The 24,706-nt window shown below is 39.4% G+C and overlaps 1 protein-coding gene across 2 annotated transcripts in view; it reads left to right on the top strand.

The window, feature by feature from the left end:
* Positions 1 to 2,159: 2,159 nt before the first annotated feature.
* LOC101342161 (protein phosphatase 1 regulatory subunit 12B) overlaps positions 2,160 to 24,706 on the top strand; it is a 108,361-nt gene continuing 85,814 nt past the window's right edge. For both annotated transcript variants that reach the window (XM_023730338.1, XM_023730337.1), the window contains exon 1: positions 2,160 to 2,591. In XM_023730338.1, the coding sequence (XP_023586106.1) occupies positions 2,301 to 2,591 (291 nt within the window). In that variant the 5' untranslated portion in view covers positions 2,160 to 2,300. The remainder of the gene's footprint in view (positions 2,592 to 24,706) is intronic.

The raw sequence follows: 24,706 nt of genomic DNA, 5'->3' as shown, positions 1-24,706 counted from the left end.
GCCATTCCAAGGGAGAAAGATGTGGCTGTCTGCTCCCGTGAAGATTACAGCCTAGAAGACCCTATGGGGTAGTTGTACTCTGTCCTATAGGGTCGCTATATTCTTTCCTATCTGATTTATTATCAGTGTTTTTTCTATCCTTTAGGGAGAATTCTATTTGGAAACTTGTGGACAGTTTTAATTATCCACAAGAGTTTGACTTGGAATAAGAAGTGCCATGTTGGCAAGTTACAAAGTAAATGTCATAAAGAATTTTTGATTGCAATAAATGACAAGGCATGTTGTGTGGTGACTATAAGTAAATGCATATAGCAAGGAGAATGAAACTGTATAAAGATTATACCTTGATTATTTTTAGGGACATTGTTATTCACAGTTCACAAAGATGCTGTAAGGCTTAAGTAATATCTATATAGTATTTAAGAATATCCAATTAAAGCATATTGTGGGTAGCCAAACCCACTGCAACCCTATAGGACAGAGTAGAACTGCCCCATAGGGTTTCCAAGGCTATAAATCTTTATGAAAGGAGACTGCCACATCTTCCTCCGTGGAGCTGCTGGTGAGTTTAACTGCTGACCTTTCGGTAGCAGCTGAGAGCTTAACCACTGCACCACCAGGGCTCTGTATTGTAGATAGGCAGTATTATTAAACATAATAATGATGCATAATAATACTTTCCATTTATATGTCACTTTTCATTTGAGGCTCACAATTCATTGATTCATTTATTTCTTCAGTGTATGATTCCCAGTTCATCTCGGGCGAAACTGAGGCACAGGCAAATGTTCACGTGATATTAAAAAAAAAAATGTCAAGGAAGTGACTAGGCCTCCGTTTTCTCTTTACAGTGCCCTAGTCAGTCTTACAGAGCCCTGGTGGCGCAGTGGTTAAGTGCTTGGCTACCAACTGAAAGGAAGGCAGTTTGAACCCACCAGCCGCCCAATGGGAGAAAGATTTACAGCCTTGGAAACCCTATGGGGCAGTTCTACTCTGTCCCATAGGGTCGCTATGAGTCAGAATCTACTCCACAGCAATGGGTTTTTAAAATCAATTTTACTTTTTTTAAATGAAAAATTTCAAACATATAGAAAAGTTTAAAGAACCTAACAATTGTATATTTTCTTTTTCATCATGGATAACACATTTAATTATATTTTGTCCAAGGCTAAGGCCCTGGGGGATATAGTAAGTTTTAAACCAACAGGACAGACGTTAAGTTTTAACCAAGCTCATGGTGAATATGAAAATGTTTTATTTGTTGCCTTTGGAGTTTAGTATGCTCCATAGGTAGCATCTTTCTGTAGCTTTGAAAAACATCATGGAAGACAAGATATCCACTTTGTCTCCTGAGAATTTAAGATCCATGAAAAGGGTAGAGGAGGAGGCAGGAGAAAAAAGGGAAATGAATATTTATTGTGAGCTGATATGTGCCAGGGATGGTACTAGGCATTCATGCATATGTTCTCTCATTTGATCCACATCACTATCCTGTGAGATATTTCCATTTTACACGTAAGGAAGCAGGCTCGGAGAAGTCAGTTATACAGAAATGTGAATTCATGGGTGCTTGAATTCGAAGCTTATGCTCTTTCCACTATACCTTGATACATCTTTTTCAAGATCTTTTCTGGGCCTAGAATAAGCGTCATGTTATTTAAAAATATTTTGTAATATTGTATGTGTATCTGTACTCCTTTTCCCCCACTCCCCCCGCCAATTTATTTACATTTACTAAATTTAGAACCAGGACATAGATTCGAGTCTTTCAGGCACTTTGTCTCTTTTTCCCACTAGAAAATAGGGATAGTTACTGCCCCTTTCCCAGTCAAAGGAATGACGTGATCATTTAGGATCTAAGATTAGAAGTAGTCATAACAAGAAAAAACTACCACTCCCAAAATGCCCAGTAGAAGCGGCTGACGCCAGTGCGGGACACAATTCCAGCTTTAGGGCAAAGGTCACCCCGTTGGGATCTGCGGCTAAGTACAGAACAGCCAGTCCTCGCCTCTTTTCTGATGCATCCAGGGATTTGTAGTTCTCTTAAGGCCATAGCGCGCCCTTAGGGCCTGTCTCTTACTACAAGTCCCGTGATGACCCGGGGCCCGGGCAACGCCTGCGTATTGAAGCCGAGGGAGAGTGCGGGCGGTGCTAGTGGCGGGAGGAGTAAAGATGGTGGCGCGCGGGTCTCCGCCTTCTGCTCCAGGCTGAAACGCTCCGAGGGAGGCGACAGCAGCAACAGGAGCTGCAACAGCAATCTAGTAGCGATAGTTGCAGCAGCAGCTGCTGAACCTGGAGCAATGGCGGAGCTGGAGCACCTAGGCGGGAAGCGAGCAGAGTCGGCGCGAATGCGGCGGGCTGAGCAGCTTCGGCGTTGGCGGGGTTCACTGACCGAGCAGGAGCCCGCGGAGCGGCGAGGCGCTGGACGGCAGCCGCAGACTCGTCGGAGGAGCCCCAGGGTCCGCTTCGAGGACGGTGCTGTCTTTCTGGCCGCTTGCTCTAGCGGGGACACTGACGAGGTGAAAAAGCTTCTGGCTAGGGGAGCCGACATCAACACCGTCAACGTGGACGGCTTGACAGCCTTGCACCAGGTAACTCCCTTCTCAATTTTATAAGCGTCCAGTCTTTTACAGATGAACCTATGACACCTGCGAGCTACCCCATGGAAAGGATTCGTGGCATTGCCGAGCCCTCCTGCGTGGACACTGGCCCCTTTAGAATAGTCAGTTTCGTTCTTGATTAGCTTTCTCCGCTAATAAGTCTCTTTCCGACCCCAGGGTCCGTACCTCAAGGAATAGTGTCACCCAGCTGACTGGTCAGTGTTTGTATTTCCCTCCACCTGCTTGGGTTGTCATGGTTACTGGAGATTTGGTCCCTGGTGTTATCCTATGGATTAGTCATCTTCACTTCTGTCTCGTTGGTGTGTCTGTACACCATGTCACTCATATGCCTAGTTAGTGTCACTTGTCTAATGCCCTTTCAGAAAATTCATTTTTCTGTCTGTGTCTCCATTATAAAATAAATTCGATCACTTAAAGAATAAACCCTTATGTTGTGTTAAGGCAAAAATTTTCTGAAACCACACCTCTTGTTTTGCTCATTTGTAGCGCTTCCAAACCAGTTTGTGTCTCCTCCAGGCTGTATCTTCTAGAGCACCCCGATCTCGTTGTTGTGGGTGTCTTATTTTCTTCCCAGCACTGTTGACCTCCTTAAGAGCTTCCTATGGAGAACCAGCCTACTGAATCACTTATGTCTGTTTGATACCAATGGAATAACTTTCATACTTTTCTTTTTCTTAAAGCCCTCTGTAGAAATCACATGCCCTATGTATATTTAGCTATAGTATATGGATTGTGGCTGACCTGACAGTTCTGTGCTTGGTAATAACACCTTTATCTCTCTTCTTATGCAACAATAATCTGTTTATACTGAGTGTCATAACCAACTCCACCTCCCTAAATGGAACTTCATCAGTTATTTTGGTGAGCTGAGAGCTGGACACCCACTCTTTAGCCTTCTTATTTTTTTTCTTCTGTGGTCTGTGCAAAGTGAATGTGTTGGCATGAGAATCCACTTCTAAATAATGATTCAACTTTATGACAAACCACTTTCCTAATATATTAACCAATAGCTTAAAATTACGCTTCACCCTGTTTGCAACTCTTCTCTCTCAGATAGAGGAAATTTTTTCTCTGTTAACTCTATTTATATCCAATATTTTCTGCTCATAACAGTGCCCCATGTAAGGTAGCAACCAACATTTGTATAGTGCTTTGCTGTTTATAAAATGATTTTGTACATCCTGTCTCCTGTGAGTCTCAGCAGTGAACCTCTGAAGTAGGTGGGGCAGGTAGTATTGTTATTCCCGTTTTAAAGATAAGGAAACTGAAACTCAGAGAAATTGTTACTTGTGCAAGATTGGAAAGGAGAGAAATTGCATTTAGGCACAGAATTTTCAGATTTAAAGTCCAGAGCTCTATCAAACCTCTTTCCTTTGAGGCAATTCCGACCCATGGCAATCCCTTGTGTTACAGAGTAGAACTGCTCAATAGGATTTTCTTGGCTGTAATGTTTTTTGGAAGCAGATTGCCAGGCCTTTCTTCCATGATGCCACTGGGTGGGTTCGACCCACCAACCTTTAGGTTAGTAGCCAACTGCAAACTGCTTGAGCCACCCAGGGACCTCCAGAGCTCTATAGCCTACCTAAAAAGAAGCAGAATATATATAAAATAAGATAGAAACTAAGACAGCCACATTTATTACTTTTAATTTCTAAAATTTTGGGAAGGTGAATTCTTATTTTTCAGTTGTATTTGGGATATTAAGGAGATTGAGATTTGGATTCTGGAGGATAGATATCATTTAATGGATTTGTAGACGATAAAGCAATAGAATCCAGCTTTGTGGTCCATGTGTCCCTTTATTGAGTTACTACTCTATGGAAGCACAGTTTTCTTACAGTAACTTAGTAACCCCGTTTTTTAAAGGTAACTCTGCTAGCTGAGTCTGGTCCTTACCATACACATTTTAATAATGCCCTGAGAAAAACACCTACTTTGAGGCCACTCATGGTAGATCTCCCTCCCATACCAGGTAACCACTGTCTGATCCCTACTCCTGAGCCTGACCTCCTTGTGCCTTTCCTTCTCTTTTCACTGCCACCCCAGATTGTGAAGTGCAGCTTCTGTCAGTTAGTATCTCTCCACATCCAGTAAACTCTTGAAATAGGAGAAGGAGATGACAGCTATGGAATCTTTTTTTTTTTTAAGTGTCTGCAAATGCATTATAGGCCTCCTCACTCACCCCTTTCATTTACAGGACTGGCAATGACTTGAATTAATTAGGTAGTAATACCACAACACACTAGACAAATTCAGCTAAAGATTAAGCTGCTCAAAGATTTGAGGTTAAAACAATTCTCTGTTGAGAAACCATCTCTGAATCAAGACAAGGGGCCTTTTGGCTCAGGAACTCTTTTACAAGTTAGTTTCCGCAGAGTTACAGTATGTTTCTCCATGGTTTGAGTAACTCTTAAGGTACATAAAAGGTTATTTTCAAAATATGAGACTGTAGCTGCCAGTAGCTGAACAACCTATTTTATGACTGGTTGTCTCGTTCTGTAAAGTGGAGAATGGTACAGTGATCTGAATAATTTAGTTATAATATCCGTTATGTATGTGTGATCAGAATTATCTGGATAATTGCTTCCTTTCTCTCCTTTGTTTTGGCCATGGGCATTTGACCAGCTGTGAATTATCATTGTGGCATATTGGAAGAAACCCCCAATTGATGTTGGGGATAGTCTTTCTCCTCCACCTACAAGGTCACAGTAGATTTGCACTGCGGGATGTGGTGCCTTGGTGCTACTTTTGACTTAAGAGACATTTCTTTCTTGGCAGCCTTTGCTTAGACCACGGGGTGCTTAAGTCAAAGATAACAAGCTCCAGGGGGCCTATTAATAATACTTGAAATAAAGTGGGATAAGAAGTATCTCAAAGGTTAGACCGACTCTCATGAAAGCTCGGAAACTGATGCAGACTGTAACTACATACATTTGGGTGAACGAATTAAGATTTGGTGTGTATATGCTTAGTATCGTAGGGTCCGCAATGAAAAAGGAGTTAATTTGGTTATATAACCCTTGAAAGCACTTGTTTGCTCACAAAGGATTTCCCATTTATGTGTGTACACATTATAGGGCAGGAAGTATGAGTTAATAATTCTATGTGGGCTGGTACTTTTTAAATTTTATTTTTATTTGTTTTAAAAATTTTTTTATAAGGTTGATTATTAGCATCTTTCTTTGTATCCTTAGCATTATGGTCTTGGATACGCCATGTCTAGATACAGGCTCTTAGAAACCATATCTACCAAATTATTGGGCTGTTGTAAGAGACAAATGCTTGCTTTCGGAAAGAAGATTTTCTGGGATTTGCTAAGATGAATGCTTGCTTATTCATTTAGCATGGATTATATTGGCTTGTCTATCTGTACTCACTGTGGTGGGGGGATACTGATATCTTTCCACATAGATCTTGTCCCTGTCCCTGCCTTATCAATCTTCATTTGGAGGGAGACCTACGAGACTAGAATAATTCTATACTTGACTCAGAAATTCAGGTTGACTTTGTAATGGTCTCAGGGTCCAAGTTTGGACGTTCAGGGTCCAGACTGGAATTCAACTTGAAGTAGCCTCTGTCATTCTAGAGCTGCCTCAATCTGACCCTGTAGCCTCAAGGATATTAAAATTATCTATTTCCCTGGAAGAGAGGTGGAGATAGGGATGGATGAGCAGAGGGGAAAAGAATGAGACAGAAGTAATCATAGAATCAAAGAGTAAGATGGCAATGTGTGCACTTCAATATAAAATAGTATGTTACTGTGTACCACCATGGTAAGATAAAACTTGTATTTTTAACCTTTCTCTTTTATTCCAAATTCATTACTTATTCCTCTGATAGTTCCACCTGTGAAGAGACTTTGCCTTACCCTGTATATCAACGAATTCTATTTAGTGTTGAGACTCATGGCATTATGGGATCATAAAATCTTGTCGGCTTCTTCATTATTGTTGAGCTAGGACAGTCATCCTGAGTCATTTTTGTAGCTTACCTCTTTAGCTTGGTTAGTATGATGCATCAGACTATGTTGGGCACCTGGCCTCTTGCCTTATGAGTATTAGTCCCAAGTTTCCACGCCATAGTGGACCTCAGAGCCAGATTTGGAAATTACACTTATTTTTATGGTTCTGTTGTTTTGTTTTTTTGAAGTACAGATTTAAGTGACTCTTATTTGTTCCCTAGCCAAGTTTTTCTTCTCCATTCTGAAAGTCCTGCTGAGTAGCTATGTACCACCATTTGTGCTTATAGAATCTTCTCTGTCAGTATTTTAAAATAAGCAAATGTCAATACGAGTAGATTAAACACAATTTTGCTGAACGTAGGAGATTGAATGGGTCTTGCTGGTAACTTAAAATTAAGTCATTGCTGATTTGTAATTTTTAAGTATTTGTAAAGTAAGGTATATTTCATGTACAGTAAAATTCACCCTTTTTAGTGTAGAGTTCTATGAGTTTTGACAGATGCTAACATTTGTGTAACTACTACCACAATCAAGAAATAGAACCAGTACCGTCATCACCTGTCTGTCATTTTGTTGTACTGTGGTGGCTTGCATGTTGCTATGATGCTGGAAGCTATGACACCAGTATTTCAAATACTAGCAGGGGCACCCAAGGTGGACAGGTTTCAGTGGAGCTTCCAGACTAAGACAAACTAGAAAGAAAGGCCTGACAATCCTCTTCCAAAAATCAGCCAAGGAAAACACTATGGAACATAACAGAATATTGTCGATATAGTGCTGGAAGATGAGTCCCCAGTGTTGAAAGGCACTCAAAATACACAGTGGCTGAAGCAATTGACTTGAGCATACTAATGACTGTGACGATGGTGCAGGACTGGGCAACTTTTCATTCTGTTGTATGTGGGGTAGCCATGAGTCAGAGCCAACTCTAAGGCAGCTAACAACAACATCATCATCCTCCTTCCCCCCAATCTCTTTGTATCACTTTGTAGTCATCCCCTCTCACTACCCCAGCCCATGACAACCATTCATCAATTTTATGTCCCTATAATCAGAATGGGGCCTGGTGGTACAGTGGTTAAGTGTTTGGCTGCTAACCAAAAGGTCGGCAGTTAGAATCCACCAGCTGCTCCTCGGAAACCCTATGGGGCAGATCTTTTCTGTCCTGTTGGGTCTCTATGAGTCGGAATCGACCGGAAGGCAGCAGGTTATAACTAAAATAAATCCATTGCTGTCAAGTCGATTCCAACTCATAACGACCCTATAGGACAGAGTAGAGCTGCCCTATAGGGTTTCCAAGGTTCCTAATGGCACAGTGGTTAAAAGCGCTCAGCTGATAACGAAATGGTCGGCGGTTTGAACCCACTATCCGCTCTGCGGGAGAAAGATGCAGCAGTCTGCTTCCGTAAAGATTTGCAGTCTTGGAAACCCTATGGGGCAGTTCTACTCTGTCCTGTAGGGTCGCTGTGAGTCGGAATTGACTCGATGGCAGTGAGTTTGGTTTTGGTTTATAACCAGAATGTTATATAAATGGAATCACACAGTATGTAGCCTTTTCAGTCTGGCTGGTTTAGTTTATCATAATGTATTTGCGATTCATTCATGTTGTGGAGTGTGTCAGTAGTTCATTGCTTTTTATTCCACTGCACGAATGTACCACAGTTTACCCGTTCACCAGCTGAAGGATATTTGGGTTGTTTCTAGCATTTGATAATAATAAATAAATCCGCTATAAACATTTATGTACAGGTTTTTGTGTGAAAAAACAATTTTTCATTTCACTTGGTCAGATACCTAGGAGTGGGATAGCTGAGTCATGTGGTAATGAATGTTTAATTTTATAAGAAACTGCCAAACTTTTCACAATTTTTTTTATCATTGTAGTTTAAGTGAAAGTTTACAATTCAAGTTAGTCTCTCATGCAAAAATTTATACATACATTGTTACGTGACCCTAATTGCTCTCCCTATACCGTGACAGCATACTCCTCCTTTCCACCCCAGATTTCCCATGTCCATTCAACCAGCTCCTGACCCTCTCTGCCTTCTCATCTCACCTCCGGACAGAAGCTGCCCATTTAGTCTCATGTATCTACTTGAGCTAAGAAGCACACTCCTCACGAGTATCGTTTTATGTCCCACAGTCCAGTCCAATCTTTGTCTGAAGAGTTGGCCTCAGGAATGGTTTTAGTGCTGGGTTGACAGAGAGTCCGAGGGCCATGGTTTCTGGGGTTCCTCCAGTCTCAGTCAGACCATTAAGTCTGGTCCTTTTACTAGAACTTGAGTTCTGCATCCCACCCCTCCCCCACTCCATCAGGGACTCTCGGTTGTGTTCCCTGTCAGGGCGGTCATTGGTGGTGGCCGGGTACCATCCATTCTTCTGGTCTCAGGCTGATGAAGTGTCTGGTCTTTGACTGTGTTTCTTGGGAAACTGCCAAACCTTTCCAAAGTGGCGTTACCATTTTTCATTTCAACAAGCAATGTATGAGAGACCTAGTTGCTTTGTATCTTTACCAGCACTTGGTATTTTCTTTTCTTTTTTTTAGTTTTAGCCATTTTAGTAGTTGTGTAGTGGTAAGTCATTTATTTATTCATTTGTTTGTTTCAGGTAAGTAATTTTTTATTGACTTAGTAATAATACTAGTAATAATAATAGCAGCAGGAGCAGCAGCAGTGGTAGTGGTAGTAGTCATAAAAAACAGATTAAACTAGCTGCCATTGAGTTAATTACAACTCATGGTGACCCCATGTGTATCAGAGTAGAACTGTGTTTCATAGAGTTTTCAGTGGCTGGTTTTTCAGAAGTAGATCATCAGGCCTTTCTTCTGAGGCACCTCTGGGTGGACTTGAACTGCCAACTTTTTTTTTATTTTTTTTTTGGTTAGCAGCCAAATGCGTTAATTGTTTGCACTACCCAGGGACTCTAATAATAATAGTACTTCCTACTTATATAGTATTTACTCTTAGCCAGGGACTTTTCTAAGTGCTTTTAATATATTACCTTATATGTAATACTCAAAACAACCTCATGAGGTAGGTACTTTTATTGTTTGGATTTTTCAGATGAGATAACTGAGATGCTGTCAGAGGTCACATAGTTAATAAGTGACAGAGCTAGAATTTATTTAAGCTCAGGCAGTCTGACTCTAGATTCCATGCTTTTAACTCTATATTATATTGCCTCTTACTAGACTATATTGCCTCTCATTATAAAATAATTAGAAAGTAAAAGTACAAAGAAAACTAGTTGAAAATGACCTATAATCAGACTACATGGAGGCCAACATCATTAAATTTTTAGTAAATACCTTTCAGGTTTTTTTTTGAATGCACATTATATTGAGTATGTGTTATTGTTGTTAGTTGCTGTTGAGTCAGTTCCGACTCATGGCGACCGTAGGGTTTTCTTGGCTGTAATCTTAGTGGAAGCAGATCACCAGGCCTTTTCCTCTGCAGTACCGCTGGTTGGGTTCAGACCGTCAATTTTGGGTTAGCAGTCGAGCGCAAACAGTTTGTGCCTCCTAGGAACCCTTATACTGAGTATATATGTGTGTATGAATATATTTACAAAATTGGTATCATATACTTTGTTTCCTGATTTTTTTTTTCACTTAACTTTCCTTGTAATCGCTTTTCTGTATCATTGAATAGGCTTTGAAAGTATAGTTTTTGACATTCGAATAATATACCATCATTTGCATGTGCTCTAATATATTTGTTTTTCTGTTAGAAGTTTTATTAGATCCTTAATTCACAGTTGATATTGACTGTGATTGTAAGTCTGTGTTAAGGTATATGTGTTTGTTGATAGGTACCCGTTTCTGCCCTTGTGGAACTCACAGTCTGGTTTGGAGACAGATAAATAAAAAGCAGTTACTTTTAGAGTGCTAGGTTCGATGGTACATAGCAAGGATGTACTTCTAAGTGGAGGGACAAAGGCAGGCAATCCAGGATGATAGAGCAGTGTGGGCAGAGAAATAGGAGGGCAGTTTGGGATCTTTAATAAGGCAGAGGACACGGGGCCATCCTAACAGATGTATTTGGAGGGGTAGGGATGGGCATGGGAATGGCATCCTGTAGGGCTTTGAATATTGAACATCAGGCCAAAGAGTCTTGATGAAGTCCTTAGTAAAGAACTTTTGTGGATTTGATCAGGGGAGTTGCCCAACCAAAGCAGTATTTTAGGAATATGAAGTTGCAGTTGGATTTCGGAATGAATGGAGGGACAAAGATGAAAGGACCAGCTGAGAGAATGGAGATGAGGAAAAAGTATAATACAGTTCTGGCCTGTGAGACTGAAAGAATTGTGCTATTCAGATAAAAATAGGATTTAGTCCAACATTGGACTGAGGTGTTCTGAAGACATCCAAGTAGAAATAACTTCTAGGCATCCGTGTGAGTCCAGGCTAGTCACCTCGCTATCTAGGCTCCAATTTTCTCATATTTTGGATGAGAGAATTAAGTTAGATTATTTTAAGGTTCTTTCAAATTCTAAAATTCTGTGAAATACAAGACGTTAGAGTTCTATTGATGCAGACTTGGATATTAGCATAGAGGTTAGAGTGAAGCAAGCAATGCAAAAGGGGAGAGAATATAAAGAACAACAGCAGTCTTTTAAAGAGCAGTTTCAGTAGAGATGTTTTTGAGGGCTTTTGTGGAGATAATATGAAATTTTTTTCCTAGTAAGGATAATTTAAGTTAGTCTGTTGACTCTTGGAAGGAAAAAAAAATGATCTACCCATTAATATGATTGTGATTGTTAATTAGGGCCCAGAATATACAAGAAGACTTCTAAAAAGCTGATTTCTGGCAAGTTCAAGTGGTTTCGATATTTATAAGACAAGAATATTTTAGGTTATTAAACTTGACACTATAGACAGGAAGGTTATATCCCTATTACTGATGATCTGATTAGCTAGTTTAGATTATTTTACTCCCCAGTTCTGGCTTGGCCCATTTCCCATTCATTAGCACTTTCACTGGAAGACGCCTTGGGGGAGCAGTGAAAGGAAGGTTAGTACCAATAAACCTTTAGTTTCTTCTACCATTCATTCTTCTTCATTCTTTTATTGAATGCCTACTCTGTGCCAGGCACTGTGCTTTTTGTTACTTGTTACTTAGCAGTTGATGCTTCTTAGAAACTAAATTGAATTTTGGGAATTATCTTGACTAGCTGATGCCTATTACCATTTATAGTAGGAAATTAGCTACATAGGGATTTTCTGTTCTAGTTCTGGCTCTTGGGGCCCTTGGAGGTACTATATTCATCTCTGTTTATGGATAAAAATGATCATATTTACACCTTCTCTAAGATGGTGAAAGATGGAGGTTTGGGATCTTTAATAAATCTTTAGTGGTTCGACACCAGTAATAAATCTAGATTAAAGCTCTTGACTGCCAAATGAAAGCTTGCTCAATCTGTGTGTGTGTGTTTTTGATCTGTGAATGTGTTTTTTTTTCCTTGCTTTTGAAGTGCAATTTAAAAAATTGTTTCTTAAACCTTAGATCTTAGATTGTAGCCAGTTTAAGTAAATTTTGGGGGACTCAAAGTTTTATCAGGGATGCATAGTTTGTATTTGTTTCATGAGCCAATCCAATTGGAAAACTGAAGCTTTATTTCTCAATATTGAAATTGATCTATCTGCATGTGGCTTCTAATGAAATACTGTACTTTATTACAGCTGTGGAATGGGTTTTTGCAAGAATTTAGAAAGGATTTTGTGCTTAGTATACGTGAGCATCATAATACCATGACAATCTGTTGGAATCTTATTCTGATGCAAATTTGGGAAGATTTCTACAGTCCCATGCTCTGAATATCCATGATATTTCTCACATGAACCCTGGCTTTTACATATGAATTTTTGGTCTAGTGACCCACTTTCCTTTTATTTTTACCACATTTTATTATGGAATACTTTAAACATACAAAAGTAGAGAGAATAGTATAATAAGCTCTCAAAAGTTATCAACTCATGGCCAACCTTGTTTCAGCTGTAAGTCTCTTCCTCCTACCCCCAATATACTGGATTATTTTAAAGCCAATACCAGATATTATATTATTCATTTGTAAAGATTTCAGTATGTATCTCTAAAAGATAAGGATTTATTAAAAACAAAAACCCCACAATTCCATTATTACACCTAAAAAATTCAGCTCTTGCTCCTTAATACCGTAAAGTATCCAGTGGTGTTTAAATTTTCCTGATTGTTCATATATATATATTTTACAGTTGGTTTCTTCAAATCAGGATTCCAGTAAGGTCTGCATTGGTTGATACATATCTTAAGACTCTCTTAATCTATGATTTCCTGCCTCTGATTTTTTCTCTGCATCTTATCTGTTGAGAAATGGGTTGTTTGTATGTATTCTAGTGTTTCCCACAATCTGCATTTTACTGACTGCATGCTTCTGGTGTTGACATGTTCCTTTGTCACCTATATTTCCTGTAAACTGGTAATTAGACCTACATCATTATAGGTGATGGTGTGTACTTCCATCAAGAGGTACATATGCCTAGTTATCTTTCTCTTTGTGGTTTAGTAGCCATTGATGATCATGACCTAATAGAATTTTGAAGTTCTAAGTCAGCCTTGAAAAGACCTGGATTCTATTAATTAATACTCTTCTTCTAATTATTATATTTCCTTTTGTCAAGCTTCCAATTGGGATACCAACAATCTGTTAAATAAATTTAAATTGTGAAAATTGTGACTAAAATAGTTGATGTAGGTATAGCGTATTGACTGCTGCAGGGCTTAACATGGTGCCCAGCATTTAGATTAGTGTGCTTTGTGTATAAACACTTGTCAGTGCTGGTGACAGTGGAGTATACTTTTTCTTCAGTCTTTTCATATCTGCTCCATTAACTCCTTGTTTTGAAATAATTTATTTTTGTTGTTGTTGAAAATATACACAGCAGAACAGACACCAGTTCAACAATTTCTGCATGTACAATTCAGTGACATTGATTACATTCTTCAAGTTGTACAGCTATTCTCACCCTCTTTCCCCATTGACATAATCTTCCTCCCCCATTAACATAAATTCACTGGTCCCTAAGCTTTGTATGTAACCTTTCTAGTTGCTGTTGTCAATTTTGATGCCATATAGATAGTTCTTAAAAGAGCACAATGCTTAAGGCAGACATTCTTTACTAATTAAACTGATCTATGGTTTGGAGCCCTGATGGTGCAATGGTTAAGATTTCAGCTGCTAACTAAGAGGTCAGCAGTTCGAATCCACCAGCTGCTCCTTGGAAACCCTATGGGGCAATTCTCCTCTGTCGTGTAGGGTCGCTATGAGTCAGAATTGACTTGAAGGCAGTGGTTGTGGTGGTTTTTCGGGGGGGGGGGTTCTTGTTTGGTTTAAAGAAGACATCCGGGGATGTTTTTGGTTTAAGATTTAAAGATGGTCTCAGGGCAATAATTTCGGTGTTTCATCCCTCCTCAGTGGCTCCATAAAGTCTGGATTCCATAAGACTTTGAAATTCTGCTCCACATTTTTCCCCCTTCTGATCACAATTCTTTTCCTGTTAACTCTTAACTAGAGTTTGCCTTATTTTGAAATATTGTTTAAAATTCCAGTTCAGTAGTATGGTTTTGTTGTCTCCAAAGACCACCACCACTGTTGAGGTTCATTATAAAAGAAAACTTCCAAGGAAAGACTCTAAAGAAAACTAAAACAAAAAGAATCATGGTAACTTGGCTATACAAGAAGGAGAGAGGGATTTTCTTACAGATGCCTGCCTTATAAGGGAGAGGATAGGAAGAGACAAGTGTTCATTCTAAGTATATCAGTTTTGGGTAGTCAGCTGTGGACAAACGATGTACTTGTCTTAGAAAATCGAAGTGGCATTTGGAGCATTCATATGGAGATTGGGTTGGCTGGCTTTGTGTTTTGCTCTTTGAGGCTGAGCAGAGATCTGCCCTTCTAATTCAATGTGAATTTCACAGTAGGGTGTATGGTTTTATGAACTATTTTATTTGTATGGGAGCATTTCATGGGAGGCAGGTTTACTTTCTCTCTACTTCTAGGCAACATTTTTGCCAGGTTTTTTTTTTTTTTAATTAGTTGTTTTATTTTTTTACTGTCAGCATAGCTTATAAGATGGACCTATAGAGTGCCAAGGCAGATTGTGTTTGGGTCCTGTGGAAGCAGCTTCACTATTTTATAATGATACCTCTCGTATTGATTTTCCTCTGCATGTTTAGATTGTTCTCCTTTGACAGTAAATAGCACGAAAATTGAGGTCAAAAAGAATGACTCACCTCATTATAAATCACTAGGGGCAATGCAAAATGATTTTGGAGGATAACAGAGAGCTGCATTCCATCCTGAGAATCATTTTACCTGTTGGAGAGCTCCTACAGCACAGGTTCCCAGAGAAAGCCCATCCATTCACATCTTACCAACTGTCATACTACTAGTATTAGGAGAATTTTATTGCTATAACTCTCAATGCTTAGTAGATACAGGCAGTCTCCAGGTTACAAATGTCTGACTTATGAACAGCTCGTGCTTAAGAATGGACTACCATAAAGCCTATTATATTAAAAATTTGAGTTTAAGTACAGTGATTCATAATAACAAATGCACGTGCTACTTTGTGGCATTAATGAAAACATTGTGTGGTTTGGAAGTGTTTAAGTGTTTTGTATGCATAGAAGGGTAAAATATATACTATATGCTAAGACAAACATTTGACTAACTGTCGCTATATAAGAACTGTACCGTATGTACCTGTAGAAACTTACCTATAAATTCTTCTTGAAGACACACTTAGCCACAGATCTTGTTCATAACTTGGGGACTGCCGGTGTTTCTTTCTTTTCTTTCTTTTTTTTTTTTAAATTGTGATTTAGGTGAAAGTTTACAGAGCAAATTAGTTTCTCATTAAACAGTTAATATACAAATTGTTTTGTGATATTGGTTGTCAACCCTGCAATGTGTCAACACTCTCCCCTCCTCCACCCCAGGTTCCTTGTTTCCATTCATCCAGTTTTCCTGTCCCTTCCTGCCTTCTCGTGTTTGATTTTGGGCTGGTGTGCCCATTAGTCTTGTATTCGTGATTGAACTATGAAGCACGTCCCTCATGTGTGTTATTGTTGGCCCTGTAGACCTGTCTAATCTTTGGTTGAAGGGTGAACCTCAAGAGTGACTTCAATACTGAGTTAAAAGGGTATCCGGGGGCCATCCTCTTGGGATTTCTCCTGTTTCTGTCAGACCAGCTAGTCTGGTCTTTTTTTTTTTTTTGGAATTTGGATTTTGCTCTATATTTTTCTCCTGCTCTGTCTGGGACCCTCTGCTGTGATCCTTGCCAGAGCAGTCGGGACTGGCTGTATTTAAAACAGGCAACGTATTTGTGAGTGGCACCAGTTTTTCAGATGAGAATAGAGACTGTTTGCCTTGCTTCAGCTTTGTCTGTGCAATAGCCAGTCCATGACAGGATCACCAAGGCTCAAGGTTTTTATAGGGAAATAACTTTGAAGTATAATGAATTTTATCTTTCTGTTTCTAGTCACTATCTAAATTATATTACTATCTTAGAAGGCGATTATCTTCTTTTTTGTTTTTTTAAATATCAAGAGGAGAGAAATTTCCTGTCATGTCTCCATGATGCACTTAAGTGGTTTAAATCTGTAAAAATTTGAATGATCCTTTATTTATTTTTTTCCAAAATATTTATTGAAGACTTCCTAGATGCCAGATCCTGCAGTAGATGCCACAATACAAAGATGAATATGGCAGGGTCTCTTCCCTCAGGATCCCACAGTTATTGGAAAACTCATAGTTTTTAAGATATAATCTGGTCCATATCTCTCCTAGCATTGAATCCATTTCCTGTTGTCCTGTTCTTAGTAAAAATAGAGAAAGGGTATTGATCATCATCTACACAGTTGCCTTTGTGTATTTTAAGATAATCAAGTCCTTATCCTCAGTCTTCTCTAAACTAGCATAAGCATGCCATCCATTGAATCTAAGATCAATTTCTAGATCATTAATCATTTTGATATCTCTCTTGTGAATTTCCAAGCTCTCCAGCTCTTTTTGGGCTTTACTGGCTCAGTGATAAGAGTCAGTAATATTTTTTGCTCTGGGGACCGTATTACAGGACCATTTGAAGCTACAGAATTATAGGACTATCCTTATATATTTGTTTAATTAGAGGATTATCAAGGTTTAGAATATTACAGCAGAAAGAACCTTAGAGGACAGTATCTGGTCTACCTCTATCATTTTACAAATGAGAAATCTGAGGCCTAGAAAGAAGCTGAGAGAATCATAAGCATGAAACATAAATAAAATATAATGAAAAGATCTATCTATAAAACAAACGATCAAGTTTCTACTTGATTTTTTTTCTGTTTTTGAAAATGTGGTTGTTTGCAAGATCGACTTTGAGGAAAAGAAAAATGTTCTGTAAGTTTTTTGAAGAACTTTTGAAGAAGGATGATACCTTGCAGTTGTATTTCTCTTTCAAAATTTCAGTATAATAGAAAAACCATAAGAGAATCATTCACATTCCAAGAAAGCTATTCTAAAAGTTCTTTTTGCGTACGTGTTATGGTAAAAATATAATAACACATTTGTCATTTCAACATTTTTTAAATGTACAGTTCAATGACATTAATTATGTTCATTATATCATGTAACCATCACCACCTAAGAGTTTGTTTGAGTATTGGTTTCACATTTAATTTATTCAGTTCTGTATATACCATTAGGGAGCCCTGGTGGTGCAGTGGTTAAGCACTCAGCTGCTAACTGAAAGGTTGGCGATTTGAACCACCAGCTGTTCCATGGGAGAAAAGTCTTGGCAATCTGTTCCTGTAAAGATTACTGGTGATCTGCTTCTGTAAAGATTACAGCCTAGGAAACTCTATGGGGCAGTTGTTCTCTGTCATATAGCATGGCTATGAGACAGAATTGACTTGAGGCATACAACAATATATATACCGATAGGAGTCCCCATATACACCGCTACGAGTCCCCAGCTGGTGCAAATGTTTAAGGTGCTCAGCTGCTAACTGAAAAGTTGGTGGCTCGAGTATACCCAGAGGCATCTCAGAAGAAAGGCCTGGTGATCTACTTTTGATAAATCAGCCATTCAAAACCTTACGGAGCACAGTTATGCTCTGACACACATGGGGTTGCCATGACTTGGAATCGGCTTGGTGACTGGTACTGGTATATGTATTTTTAAGCAACATGGTAACATTAAAGCAAATTTATTTTCAAAGAAAAACAAGTTATTTAGTATATGTATCACTCTAACACATCAACTATTTTTCTTTTTCTTTTTTCTTTCCCAGGCCATGTTAATTTTAAAAAATATTTTAACATAGTTGAACTCATGATGTGTCATATAACAGTAAGTACTGTTTACTGATGCCCACTGTGTACAAAGAGTTGCACTGTGTGTTTTCCTTTGTATCTTTATATAAACAGTTCCACCAAGTAGGCTGTATTATTCCATTTAATGATGAGAAAGTAGAATCAAAGAAGTTGGGTAATTCGCTGTAACATAAATGTCACAGATCATGCTGGTATTTGAACCCAGGCCTGTCTGACCCAGAAGCTTCTGGTGTTCTACGTAGATTATGCTGCTTTTCTGAAATCCTGCCTCACCTTTTCATCCAGACCTTTCTGTTTATTTCTAAAAGACCTCTCATACAGCTTTGTTGGGGAGGTTTCTTTTAGCATCCTATTGCTCCTTCAATTTTTACATTGTCAGAATTCTGCCCCTACTCAGCATGTGAAAATGCCTAAAATATTTCTTCCTTACCTCTGTCATGTCACGGCACACTCAGAACATGACACTATTTGTATAGCACCCTCAGTAAACTGGAGGGGATTTGGGAGTTTGTTATAAAAATTGATTGTATTTTCTTAATGTAATCATGATAAGACAATCTATTAAAAATCAGATTTTGACTAATTGTCAGCATCAAAATGTATTAATACTAAGTAAATAGAACAAGAAGTAACAATCAAGCCATTAACATGGTCAATTATGTTTTATTTAGGAACACCTAATACCAAATGCATCAGCAATGATAATGTTGATAATTATGACAAACATGATTAGAAAAATTGTGGAAAATTCTAGTTAGAAAAATTGTGGAAAAATTAGAGCAAATTAAATAGAAAAACAGCATATTTTACATGTGCAAGCAAAACATAGCACTTCATGGGTGTTAAAAAAATGTAGACTAAAATAAAATATAGACTAAAATGATTCAACAGAAAGATCAAGAAAAGGGGCTATTTTGTGGAGTCACTACAGTATGCTCCCTGGCGGTGGAGCCATCCATAAAGTTTTATGTACAAAATTATAATCCCCAGATTGGCAAGCAAGATGGCAGGTAAGCTACTAGCTCAAGTCCCAAGAATTGGAGGCCAGATGAACAGGAGCCAGCTGCAGGATCCAGAGGGAGGAAAAGCCAGCGAGCTTTGCCAGAAAGTTCACATATATTGGATGCAGACCACACCCCCAAGGAAACGCCCTTTTAACTGATTGGCTACTAGAAAAGATCCCATCATGGAGGTGATCCCATTATATCAGATCTCACCATGGAAGTGATTACATCATTATACCACTGCGAAACTACATCGTAACTGCCCAACCACTGAGAATCATGGCCTAGACAAGTTGCCACACAACCCTAACAGTCACAGAGCCATACAAATTAAATATAATTTTACCCATCTTAAATTTTTTATTCGTAGCAAAGCATATTTTTTAATAGCAATATGAATTTCATCAAAAGATTTTTGGATCACACTTCCCTGATTGGGAAGATCTGATATAAAGCCCTTTAGCTGAAATGTATTAATAGTAAACCAAACCAAACCAAACCTGTTGTTGTCGAGTCGATTTCAAGTCATAGTGACCCTACAGGACAGAATAGAACTGCCCCATAGGGTTTCCAAAGAGTGCCTGGTGGATTAAGCACTCAGTACATATTGGCTAAGGAGTGTTGGTGGTATAGTGGTTAAGCGCTTGGCTGCCAACTGAAAGGTCAGCAGTTCGAACCCACCAGCTACTTCATGAGGGAAAGATGTGGCAGTCTGCTTCCGTAAAGATTACAGTCTTGGAAACCCTATGGGGCAGTTCTGCTTTGTCCAGTAGGGTCGCTGTGAGTTAGAATCTACTCGATGGCACAAAACAACAACAAATAGTGACTATTATTATGTTGAGTTAGTGTAGCAAAGTGGTTAAGCTTATGAGCTTTGGAGTCAGACATGCCTGGGTTCTAATCCTGGCTTTGCTACTTAAATAAGTAAGCTCTGGGAAGGCTGGGATCATTTCTGAGCACAGCCTGATACTTAGTAGACACTTAGGTGATTTTCCATTAGTCCTAGGATGAAGACCAAAATCTTTATGAGGCCTTACTGTGACCCACAAGAAGCTATCTGATCTGATCCTCCTGTTACTTGTCTGAACTCATCTCCCTCTTATTTATTCCACTCCAGCCACATTGGCTTCCTCCCTGTTTCTCAAAAACTCCAGTTGCTGTTGCCAGTGCAGGGCCTTGCACGTGCTGTTCCTTCTGCCTGGAATGCTTTTCTGTCAGATGTCCATATGGTTTGCTTTTTTACTTTCTACAAGTCTTTACTCAAATGTCACCTTTGCAGTGAAGCACTCCTCAGTCATCCTATCTAAAAATTTCAGATGGGCTTCCCCCCTTTCTCATTTTTTAATATTTTATATACTGTAAAATCTTAAATCTACAGTTGGATGGGTTTTGACAGTGTATGCACCCATATAACCATTGCCCAAATCAAGAAAGAGGACGTTTTTGCCACTCCTGAAAGTTTCACCCACATCTCCCCCTTGTAAAAACAGCATGGAGTCAGCTTCTGACCTCTAACTTCACAAGGGGGAAGGAGATTCAAGATTGACAGCCCAAGGCTGATTCCTATGAGGCGGCGTCACACATGCCTCCGCTCTCTGCCATCTTTACCAGTTCTGACACCAACGGTCCCTCCCATGGCACTCTTTACTTCTCTACTGGATTTGATAATTCGTTGCAATGGCCCCACAGAACTCGGAGTCAGTACTCACAGTTATGTGGTTTTAGGGAAGTAGCAGTTACAGTTCAGGCTCAGGAACACTCAGGATACTGTTCTTCCATCAGAACAGCTTCTTCCCAGCCGTGTTCGAACATGTTCCTGGCCCTCAGCCTTTGCCCAGAAGTACTCAGCTTTCTCTCTCTGTGGGCCAGGAAGCCTATCATGCTGTCTCCTGCTGCTGGGTCTCTGCCGCTGCTTCTCACTATCTTCAGTGTCACAGCTCTCTCTCTCTCTCTGTATCCTGGTTCCAGGAGCTTCTCAGCACAGGGATCCCGGGTCCAAAGGACACGTTGGCTCCTGGCTCTTCTTCCTTGGTGGTGGTGAGATCTTCTCTTTCCCCGCTCTGGGGTGGCTCATTTCAAGCCCAGCGGGATGGCAAGGCTGACCAATCCCCTTGGTGGGCTACAATTACCCTGTTTGTACAGTCTCACCCAATCAATTGCGTGGGAGTTACAAGACCATGGTGAGAAAGACCACACAAAAGTGATCCATCAGACTGCGCCCCTTCCCCCAGGCGTCATTGTTATGATTTGTATCATTCTAGATTAATTTTAAGGCACGGTGGGACAGTGGTTAAAGTGCTTGACTACTAACCTGAAGGTCAGTAGTTCAAACCCACCAGCAGCTCCACAGGAGAAAGATGTGGCAGTCTGCTTCTGTAAAGATTACAGCCTTGGGCAAGGTCATGGAAGCTTCATAGACACATCCAAACTCCCTGAGGGACCGAATCACTGGGCTGAGGGCCGGGCACCATGGTCTCGGGGGACATCTAGCTCAACTGGCATAACATAAGTTTATAAAGAAAATGTTCTATGTCCTACTGTGATAAGTAGTGTCTGGGCTCTTAAAAGTTTGTGAGCAGCCATCTAAGATACTCCACTGGTCCCACACTGTCTGGAGCAAGAATGAAGAAAACCAAAGACCCGAGGGAAGGATTAGTCCAAAGGACTAAGGGACCACAACTACCACAGCCTCCACCAGACTGAGTTCAGCACAACTAGATGGTGCCTGGCTATCACCACAGACTGCTCTAATAGGGATCACAATAGAGGGTGCTGGATAGAGTGAGAGAAAAATGTAGAACAAAATTTAAACTCACAAAAAAAAAAGACCAGACTTACAGGTCTGATGGGGACTGGAGAAGCCTTGAGAGTATGGCCCGTGGACACCCTTTTAAGTCAGCACTAAAGTCACTCCTGAGGTTCACCCTTCAGTCAAAGATTAGACAGTCCCACAAAACAAAACTAGACTGGTCACACTAGCTCAGGGGCAAGGACAAGAAAGCAGATGGGGACTGGAAAGCTGGTAATGGGGAACCCAAGGTCGAGAAGGGGAGAGTGTTGACATGTCATGGTGTTGGTAACCAATGTCACAAAACAATATATGTATTAATTGTTTAATGAGAAACTAATTTACTCTGTAAACCTTCATCTAAAGTGCAGTAAAAAACAAAACAAAACTAAAAACAACCATATGACCCAGCATTCCACTCCTGGGCATATACCCAAAAGAATTGAAAGCAGACTCCCAACAGATACTCGTACAGCAGTGTTCATTGCAGCACTTACTCACAATACCTGTAAGGTGGAAACAACCTAAATACCTGTCAACAGATGAATGGATAAACAAAAGGTGGTATATACACATGATGGAATACTACTCAATCAGTAAGAGAAATGAAGTCTTGAGACATGCCTACAGTGTGGATGGAGCTTGTAGACTTTATGCGGAGTGAAATAAGTCAATCACAAAAGGACAAATATTGTATGGCCTCACTTATATAAAAAGACAAGGAAAGGCAAATATTTAGAGAACAAAGTTTATTAGTGGTTGCCAGGGGCAGGAGAGGGGGAAAGTGGGGGTTAACGGTGGTGGAAATATTGCGTTAAGGGTAGTATTGCACAGCTGATTATTGTAATTGCTGTCAATAAATTGTACACCTGTAAAAAATTGGAAAAAAAAATAATTAGAGCCTTGGAAACTACATGGGGGCAGTTTTCCTCTGTCCTGTAGGATCACTATGAGTTGGAATCGACTCAACTGCAATGGGGTTTTTGGTTTAGATTAGTTTTGCCTATTCTTAAATGGAGTATATAATATGTATTCTTTTAGATTTGGTTTCTTTCACTGAGTGTAATGTTTTTGAGGTTTATCCATGTTGTTGAGTATATCAATAGTTTGTTCCTTTCTGTGGCTGAGTAATATTCTATTGTGTGAACATTCCCCAGTTTGTTAATCTTTCTCTTGTTGATTGACATTTGGATTATTTCCAGTTTTTTGCTATATGAATAAAGCTGCTATGAACATTTTTCCGCAAGTCTTTTGGTAGACATATATTTTCCTTTTGGATAAATACCTAGGAGTGGAATTGTTGGATTATAGAGTAGGTAAAAATCTAACTTTATTAGCAAGTACCAGCTTTCTAGCATGATCGTATCATTTTTTACACTACCACTAGCAATGAATTAGAGTGCCATTTGTTTCACATCCTTGTCGATATTTGGTATTGTCAGTCTTTTTAATATTAGCCATTTTAGTGTTTGTGTAGTTGTCTTAGTTACCTAGTGCTGCTGTAACAAAAACAAACAAACCAAAAATCACAGGTGGGTGGCTTTAAAGAATAGAAATTTATTTTTTCACAGTTCAGGAGGCTAGAAGACCAAATTCAGGGCGGAGCTCTAGGGGAGGCCCTACTTTGTAGCCCCAGGAATCCCTTAGAGTTCCTTAGCATTCCTTGACATCTGTCTTCCCCCCTGTGTGTGTCTCTGTGTCTAGTCTGCTTTTTATAACTCAGAAGTGATTAAGTTTAGGACCCACCTGACTCTGGTATGACCTCAATAATATAACGAAAGAAACCCCTATTTTTAAACAGTCATATTTACAGGTATAGGGGGGTTAGTTAGGATTTCAACACATATTTTTAAGGGACATAATTCAGTCTATAACAGCAGAGTTATCTCATTGCAGTTTTAATTTACATTTATCTAATGACTAATGATGTTGAGCACCGCTTCACATATTTATTGGCCATTTGGATTTTGCATGTGTGTGTGTGTGTGTGTGTGTGTGTGTGTGTGTGTGCAGTTACAGTGTCTGGTTCATGTCTTTTGTACATCTTTAATTGCTTTTTTTGGTCTGTTTATTATTGATTTGTACATGTTCTTGATAATCTTCTGGATACAAGTCCTTAGTCAGATACATATTGACTAAAATAGGAAGTATTTTCTCCTAGTCTGTGACTTACTTCATGTTCTTTTTTTTAAAATTTTATTGTTATGCTTTAAGTGCAAGTTTACAATTCAATTTAGTCTCTCATGCAAAAATTTATACATACATTGTTTTGTGACCCTAGTTGCTCTCCCTATACTGTGACAGCAAATTCTCCTTTCCACCCCAGATTTCCTGTGTCCATTCAACCAACTCCTGACCCTCTCTGCCTTCTCCTCTCACCTCTGGACTGGAGCTGCCCATTTAGTCTCGTGTATCTGCTTGAGCTAAGAAGCACACTCTTCATGAGTATCATTTTATGTCCCCTAGTCCAGTCTAATCTTTGTCTGAAGAGTTGGCCTCAGGAATGGTTTTAGTTTTGGGCTAACAGAGAGTCCGGGGGCCGTGTTTTCTGGGGCCCCTCCAGTCTCAATCAAACCATTAAGGCTTATCTTTTTACTAGAATTTGATTTCTTTACCCGACTTTTCTCATGCTCCATCAGGGACTCTGTGTTGTGTTCCCTGTCAGGGCGATCATTGTGGTAGCTGGGCACCATCTAGTTCTTCTGGTCTCAGGCTGATGATCATGTTCTTAACAGTGGTTTTTTTTTTTTTTTTTTTTAAATAAACTTTTTTATTTTGGAGTTATTTTAGATTTTACAAAAAAGTTACAAAGATAATTCAGAGAGTTCTTGTATACCCTTCACGTAGCTTCCCCTAATGTTGACATCTTACATAACCATGATATATTTGTCAAAACAGGTGTTCTGTTGTTTTTGTTGATGTTCTGAATGACATTTCCCTCATATTTTGTTTTTTACATGTATCAGAAAAGCTA

Source organism: Trichechus manatus, unplaced genomic scaffold (assembly GCF_000243295.1).
Source record: "Trichechus manatus latirostris isolate Lorelei unplaced genomic scaffold, TriManLat1.0 scaffold00035, whole genome shotgun sequence".
In the NCBI taxonomy this organism is placed as follows: domain Eukaryota; kingdom Metazoa; phylum Chordata; class Mammalia; order Sirenia; family Trichechidae; genus Trichechus; species Trichechus manatus.
The sequence above is the reverse complement of the archived record's forward strand: the minus strand, read 5'-3'. Positions and strand labels throughout refer to the sequence as shown.